Source organism: Thermobia domestica, chromosome 15 (assembly GCF_964235325.1).
Source record: "Thermobia domestica chromosome 15, izTheDome1.hap1.1, whole genome shotgun sequence".
NCBI lineage: Eukaryota > Metazoa > Arthropoda > Insecta > Zygentoma > Lepismatidae > Thermobia > Thermobia domestica.
Window position 1 is genome coordinate 142,848,371 of NC_137468.1, and position 8,374 is coordinate 142,856,744.

Consider the following 8,374-nt stretch of genomic DNA (forward strand, 5'->3'; position numbering starts at 1 on the left):
GGATCATCAATTTACTCATACCCACCACCTGCCCCACGCATTTCAGCTGCTTCAAATAACTTTGTATACTGTTAGTGTATATATATATATATATATATATATATATATATATATATATATATATATATATATACCAACAGTATACAAAGTTATTTTCATTAAGAAACCTAAGTTTTTACTTATCTTTTTCCTGAGTTAGCACTACATACTCAATATGAATTATGTTCATTGGAAATTTAATTAAAATTGTTTACTGTACTTAATCAAATTTAATAAAAATAACGATAATAATAAAATAATACAACAATAAAAATATGCTAATAAAAACTGAGACAAAGCATTGCAGTGACGATTGTCCAGGTATCACCCAGTGGAGATCCAGAAAGGGGGCGCGAGGCTCGCGCGCCCCTCCATGAGGAGTAAAATATATAAATTAATCCCTAATGAAGCGCTTGTTCAAAGGCTGTAGAAAAAAAAAGGGAGTTTTAAAATTTCTCTGAAAAGGAAGATTCTGAGTGCGTTCTCCACTCATTGCAGATAATATATGTGTGGAGTTTGTATCTGGCAACATTGTGAAAAGTCTAAAAACATTTGACTGTAATGAGACGTAGTAGTTCTGCAGAAGCTAGAGAAAAGGTTGAAGTTATGTGTACCGCTAACATTTGTAATAATTGAAGACATTCAGTCAATTTGTATGGTTTTGGTCTTGTTTGTAGAATGATATAGTAATGTGTGGCGTTTAATGGAAAATAGACAAAAGATAGAAAGTTGTGGTTTGATTCTTAAACACGAATTGCTTTTATAGACTGTAACATTTTGGCACACCAGCGTGGGGCGGGAAAAAGGACGAATCATGGATAAATTAGTAAAGGCTAGGAAACCGGTGCAGATATCGTTTTCAAAGGCTTATAATAGCTTAGTGGCTGAATGTGAAAAGGACAATGTAAATGTGGAAAGTGTCAAGTTATATTTTACGAAGTTGGAGAGACTTATAACCGAATTGTCAACTTATGATGAAAATATCCTTGAACTGTTGCTTAGTGATACAAGCAAAAAAAGTGAAGCACGTTACAATGAAGAGTACAACAACGTGGAAAGTTACCGGGAAATGTTCGACGAAGCGCGTGTAAAACATGAGAACATTTTGAAAAAAGTAGCTCCTTCTAGCAGTTCAGGTGGTCATACAGGTAAAAAGAAACTTAAATTACCGAAAATTGAGTTGAAAACTTTCAGTGGGGAAATAAGTGAGTGGATAAGTTTCTGGAGCCAGTTCAAGCGAATTCATAACGATGATGAAATCGAGAAAGAGGACAAGTTCCAATACCTGCTACAAGCAATTAGTACCGGTAACAGAGCATGGGATGTAGTGAACAGTTATCCACCCACAGCCGATAATTACGATAAAGCTATAGAAAGTTTATGCAATCGTTTTGGTCGAGAAGAATTGTTGATAGAGTACTACATACGTGAACTGTTAGGACTTGTTATACAGAATGTTTCGAATGACAAAAATAAGTTAAAATTGTATTCCTTATATGATAAACTTGAGTCATATTTACGTGCGCTAGAATCAATAGGTATGACTAGTGAAAAATATGCAGCTATGTTATTCCCCTTGGTAGAATCTTGTTTGCCCGATGAAATTTTGAGGGTTTGGTTAAGGCATACAGCGACTGCCAGTGTAAGTGACAGTAATGCAAATACGTATAGTGAGAAACTAAAACAGTTGTTACAGTTTCTGAGAAATGAAGTGGAGGGAGAAGAACGCATTGCGTTAGCTCAAGCAGGGTTTAAAGTGAAACAAACTTCCATGGTGAATTTTAAAAAGAATAAAGAAGAAAAAAGGGTGCCTACTGTTAATAATCTGTTTTCTGGACAAAATCAGGTAAAAGAGGACAAACAGTGTGTTTTTTGTGAGGCGTATCATTTACCACAAAAGTGTGAAAAGGCCAAAAGTATGAATCTGGAAGAGAAAAAGAAACTGTTAATGCAGCAAAAGTGTTGTTTTCGGTGTTTGAAACCTCAAAAACATACTGCCAAGAACTGTACGTTTAATGTTGTTTGTTTTTTGTGCAAGGGGAAACATTTTTCGGTTTTGTGCTCGGAAAAATTAGAAAACAAAACAAAACAAAATTCAGAACAGCATAACGTAACGCTAACGAATCAAAATGGTAGGGATGAGTTTCTCCTACAAACACTCAAGTTAAAATTGAAAACAAATGGGAAAGAATGTGTAGTGCGTGCACTTTATGACAGTGGTTCACAGAGATCATATGTCTCTAAGCGAGTAGTGGAAGTGCTGGGTTGTCAACCAATATGTACTGAAACTTTAGAACATAGTTTGTTTGGTGGTGTCAAAACACAAAAGGAGTCCCTTAACAAATATAGTATACTTGTAGCTGATGTTAATGACAATCATTCGTGTAGGATGGAAGTTTTAGAGAAACCAGTGATTTGCGGTGAGATACCTTCTCTTAAACGTGGACCGTGGTTAAAAGAAATGAAGAAGAGAAAAATTTGGCTGTCCGATTTAGATAGTACGGGAGAAATAGAACTGTTAATCGGTGCGGATATGGCTAGTGAATTTTTAACAGTAGATATGTTAAAGTTAGAGTCAGGACTATTTGCTGTTAGAACAATGTTTGGATGGACGATAATGGGTAAGTTACCGTCCAAAAGATGTTATGGTATGTCTGCCAATGTTGTGATCACTTTATTGTCAATCAGTGACCGTATTACGGATTTGTGGAAATTAGATACGTTAGGCATCACTGACCCAATAGAAGTTAAGACTAAGAACGAAAACCATGAAGTAATTTTAAGACATTTTGAAGAAACTTTGTGCGTGAATTCAGATGGTCGTTACGAAGTTAAATTGCCGTGGAAGGAAGAACCTATGGAACTACATGACAACAAGGAAATAGCTGAAAAGAGATGTGTGAAGATGACCGAGAAGCTGTGGCAAGAAGGAAGATACGAAGACTATGACAACGTCTTCCGAAACTGGTTGGAAGAAGGAATCATAGAAGAAGTACCGGAGGAGGAGCTGGACAATCGAAGTTACTATTTACCACATAGGGCAGTGATAAAAGAGAATTCCACTACCCCAATCAGGCCAGTTTTTGATGCGTCTTCGAAAACAAAGGGTGCATATTCATTGAATGACTGTTTAGAGAAGGGTCCAAACTTAATTGAAGAAATTCCGGCACTTATGCATAGGTTTAGAGAGAAAAAGATAGGGATTATATCGGACATTAGAAAAGCTTTCCTGCAAATTTCGGTAAATAAAAACGATCGTGATTATTTAAGATTTCTTTGGTGGGAGAATTTTGACGAAAGGAAGTTTAAAACTTTTAGACATATGCGAGTTGTTTTTGGCGTGAATTGCAGTCCCTTTCTGTTGGGGGCCGTGCTTAATTACCATTTAGAAAATGCTCCCCGTGAATATGAAGAAATAGCTAGTAAATTGAAACAATCCCTTTATGTCGATAATTGTGTCACGTCTGTTGACAATGAAGACGAAATGTTTGCTTTGATCGAAAAATCAAAGTCGCTGCTCAGTGAAGGTAAATTCGATTTACGAGGATGGGTGTATAGTGGTTCTTCTATAGGCAGTAATGATGTCTACACTCCAGTTCTAGGTATGTTATGGGACACATGTACAGACGCTTTATTGTGTGATACAAAGAATTTAGGCAGAGTAGAAGGGCCAGTGTCCAAACGAGTTATTTTATCTACTGCTCATAAGTTATTTGACCCTCTAGGATTTCTGTCACCTGTGACGTTGATTCCAAAATTGTTACTTCAAGAAAGCTGGGAAAGTAACAACTCTTGGGACACAGCAGTTTCTTCAGAAATATCCAGGAAATTCGACAGGTGGTATAAAGAACTGTCAATGTTGGCCGAAATAAAGATTCCTAGACAGTTTGCACAAGATGGTACAAGGAACTCTTGGACGTTACATGTTTTCTGTGATTCTAGTAAAAATGCATATGCATCTGTAGTGTTTTTGAGAAGTGAATGCAATGGAGAAGTTAATGTCCAGTTGCTATTCAGCAAAGCACGTGTTGCACCATTGAAAAAGTCAACTATTCCACGTTTAGAGTTAATGGCCTGTTGTATCGGAGTTAGACTTGCTGTGTCTGTGATTGAGAGTTTAAATTTAGACATTCCTGTGTTCTATTGGACTGATTCTTTGGTGGCGCTTTACTGGATAAAAAATGATGAACCTTGGGGAGTGTTTGTAATGAATAGAGTGAAGGAAATTCGAGCTCTCTCTAATGTAAAGTGTTGGAGACATGTACCGGGAAATTTGAACGCAGCTGACCTACCCTCAAGAGGCTGCAATGCTGCAGCGTTACTGAAGAGTAAATGGTGGGAAGGACCTGACTGGTTACGGCAGACGGAAGAATTCTGGCCGAAAACTGATATGAAACCAAATGCGCTTGAAGTAAATAATGAAAAACTGAAAACAGTTGTTTCATTAAGTGTCGCAAATGAGCCAAAGTGGTATATGCAATATTTTTCAAATTATGAGAAATTAATACGTATGGTTGCATGGATCTTGTGTTTTATCCATAATTGTCGTTCAAAGGAAAGTGAAAGGTTAACGGGTGAGCTATTGGTATTTGAAATAGAATCAGCTGAGAAAGTTATAATGAGAACTATCCAGAAAGAATGTTTTGTTAGTGAACCAGATCGTTTGAAACAATTGTGTACTTTTGTTGATGGTGAAGGTTTGATTAGGTTAAAGACTAAAATTGCACGTAGACTCGATGAAGATGATTTTCGGAGTCCTATTGTATTACCACCTGAGCATGAAGTTGTGAAGATGTTGATATTAAAGGAACATTTGAAATCATCTCATGCTGGAGTTCAAGTATTATTGACAAAGTTGCGTGAAAGGTTTTGGATTCTTCGTGGGAGAAAAACTATAAGTTCTGTTGTTCGAAGATGTGTTAAATGTAAACGGTACGATGCAAAAAATATTAATGTTACACCAGCTTCCTTGCCAGAAGACAGAGTTAAAGATGCATTAGTTTTCGAAATAACCGGAGTAGATTTAGCTGGGCCTCTCTTCCTTCAAGATGGGAAAAGATGTTGGATTGTCTTGTTTACTTGTGCCGTTTATCGTGCAGTGCATTTAGAACTGGTACTGTCTTTATCGACCTCTAGTTTTTTGTCAGCATTAAGGAGATTTATTGACAGGCGCGGAAGGCCGAAGGTCATTTATTCTGATAATGGCACGAATTTTGTCGGTGCAGATAATCTCTTTAAGTTAATCGACTGGGAACAAATTTCTTTGTACTCATCAGTAGAAAGAATTCAGTGGAAGTTCATTCCACCTACCGCTGCCTGGTGGGGTGGATGGTGGGAGCGAATTATACAAATGATCAAGAAACTTCTTCGTAGAACGTTGGGTAGAGCGTCTTTAAGCTATGAAGAATTGAGTACAGTGTTGTGTGACATAGAAGCAGTTATCAATGCACGTCCGTTGACTTATTTGTCAGAAGATTCAAACGATCTCACACCCATTACTCCAGCTATGTTTTTACAAGATAATTTGGAGATAGGAGTACCTGATCTGGATCATATAGAGACAGTTGACAAGTCAAAAAGATTTAGAAGATTGCAGCACATAAGAACACAATTGAGAGATAGATTTCGTAGTGAGTATTTAAGTCAGTTAGTACTGAAGCAAACCGGAAAGAAAACTTGTCGAGAAATAAAAGAAGGAGACGTTGTACTTGTTGGAAGTGACAATAAGAGAAGACTAGACTGGCCTTTAGGAAAAGTTACAAAGGTGTTCCCTGGGAAGGATGATATTGTAAGAGTAGCTAGGATTAAGACTGAGAGTGGAGAAATTATAAGATCTGTTCAGCGGTTGTACCCCTTGGAAGTGAGTTTTGTTCAAACTGAAGAAAGTGTTGTGCAAGCGAAAGATGAAGAGGAATGTCCGTCTAAAAACTTGACTTTAGGTAAACTTGAAGAAAAGGGTGAACGTGTTGTCACAACAAGAAAAGGTCGAAAGGTGAAGATACCTGTACGATACTTAGTGTGATTTTGTTTTGATTTATTTGTCATAAATCAAAAGGTGGGAGGATGTGGAGTTTGTATCTGGCAACATTGTGAAAAGTCTAAAAACATTTGACTGTAATGAGACGTAGTAGTTCTGCAGAAGCTAGAGAAAAGGTTGAAGTTATGTGTACCGCTAACATTTGTAATAATTGAAGACATTCAGTCAATTTGTATGGTTTTGGTCTTGTTTGTAGAATGATATAGTAATGTGTGGCGTTTAATGGAAAATAGACAAAAGATAGAAAGTTGTGGTTTGATTCTTAAACACGAATTGCTTTTATAGACTGTAACAATATGCGTTTTCAGTTCATGGTAATCTCTCGTGTTGAACGACATGGCTTTCCTCAATGCCGACTTCAGAAGGGTGGAGATAAATACGTATTATGAAGCACTGTAGTCCACATTTTTAGTTAGCGAACCAAATATCAAAAAATGTCTCAAGTTTATTTTTCAGTCCTGCGCCTCCCTCAAAAATTCCTGGATCCACCCCTTGTATCGGATGTTGCCAATTAACTGCTAATAGTAATAGCGTAATAACCTTTTGAAACGTTTCCAAACGTTCTTTGCATAAGGAAGTTTTCCGTATTCTTTTTCTTTCTCTTTTTCGCCATTGCTCCCTTTTACTGTGTGCCCTGGAGCAGCTGCTCCACTCGCTCCATTGTAGTTACGCCACTGAATCAGACACTCAGTAATCATCCTTTGAATGAATCAGCATGTATTGTAATGTCTCGATTGGTGCTTCCTTGGTTAAGTGCAGAAATCGAAAGCAGTTTTAGTCAAATGAATCTCGTAAAAACAAAAACGAGGAACAGAATGGCTCTACAAACGATAATATTAATTTTAATCATTCGTGCTGAACTGCGTATGTAAAGACAATATTACCACAACTATGAATTCACACAAATGTTCTGCAAATTGGAAGGGCCTACATCCACAGCATGTGCATCGCAGAAAAAAACGTTCGTTTTACTTCGCTCACCTGAAATTGTAAAAGCAATCAAAGATGAGGGGGTCAGGATCATTCTATCTGCTTCTTCGGGTAGAAATAAGTAATTCACTTGATATAACTTAAAATTATATTTAGAGTATACATAATTAGACCCTATGTAATGAATATGCTAGGAAACCTTCATTCTGTACGAGAAATATATGTATTTTACTTATCATTTCCTGTCTAGTGGGATTTCTAGTGGCTTCCAAATCTTTTTAGTAATTTAGTATGAAGGCTTTGGTCCGGTGGCGAAATATGATAGATAACTGTTGACAACATTGTTCTTGAATGCCAGGATGCTACTGTGCACACTTTGGTTATCCCAATCCCAGGTATTTACCCAACGTACGCGCTTCACAAATTGGTATAATGTTAGTATACTAAATATGAAGTGAATAAATGCTGAAGAGATTTTTCATACCAATTACGATAACCATTGTAAGCAAAAGAGATAAGAAAGAATGCGAGCGAAGAACTAAAAAGAAGTGAAAAAGAAAAATTCTATGCTCCGCTGTAATGGAGTAGGAAATTAGTGTGTTTGTAAAGTTTGGCAGAATTCCGAGCTGCGTCTGTCTTCAGTTGGAGGCAATCGAAGGTGATTAGGTGGGCTTCTTTCCCTTTGTTGGTTGAAGTGGGAAAACAGTAAAAATAAAACGAAGATAAGGTTTCTCCTCTGTACTTCACATAGTGTACAGTAGGAACTCACTAATTCGAATTAACAAATCATTTCATTTAACTTTGCAGAGCTCATTTCTACTTTGTGTGTGTGGGAGGGGGTGTAAGCAAGATTCACACAATACAACGTTGTATAATGATTTATCTAAAATGCCTTATACGAAACTAATTACTCGAAAAGTTTAAAATTGATGCGTGCAATGTTTCTTCCAGGTGTATTTTCATAAAGGGGGTCACAGTCCCCCCAATTGGAGCTAAGATAAATTAAATTGCAATTTAATGTCACTTTTATGCAGTACTTTACAATGTTGTGTCTCAATTCAACCCCCTCATATTTAGAATTTACCAACAATCAAAATTTTCTGGAAGAAACACTGCGTCCAGATCATTACGTTCTCTAGAAACATTTTTTAAAACCATCGTTCAATGTTACCAACCTTTCTCTCAGTCGACACAAAAATGTATTTTCCCTATGATTTTCAAAAATCTGTTTTTTTTTTTCTAAAATTATTTTTGTCAACATCATCATCATCATCATCGTAAGTATTCTGCCATCATTGGCAGGTCACTTGCTGTAACTGAGAAGCTTCCATGCTCCACGGTCTTCAGTTAACCCCTTCGTCTTTTTCT

General features: G+C 36.9%; 1 protein-coding gene across 1 annotated transcript; it reads left to right on the plus strand.

Annotated features, from left to right (window-relative positions):
• The first annotated feature begins 853 nt into the window (after positions 1–853).
• LOC145671635 (uncharacterized) lies at positions 854–6,061 on the plus strand. Its single transcript, XM_081740833.1, has one exon. It carries the CDS (start codon positions 854–856, stop codon positions 6,059–6,061), a length of 5,208 nt encoding a protein of 1,735 aa, XP_081596959.1.
• Positions 6,062–8,374: the final 2,313 nt, after the last annotated feature.

Excerpts from the sequence above, each read along its gene's own strand:
- LOC145671635 (XM_081740833.1), top strand. The coding sequence starts at position 854 with ATGGATAAATTAGTAAAGGCTAGGAAACCGGTGCAGATATCGTTTTCA.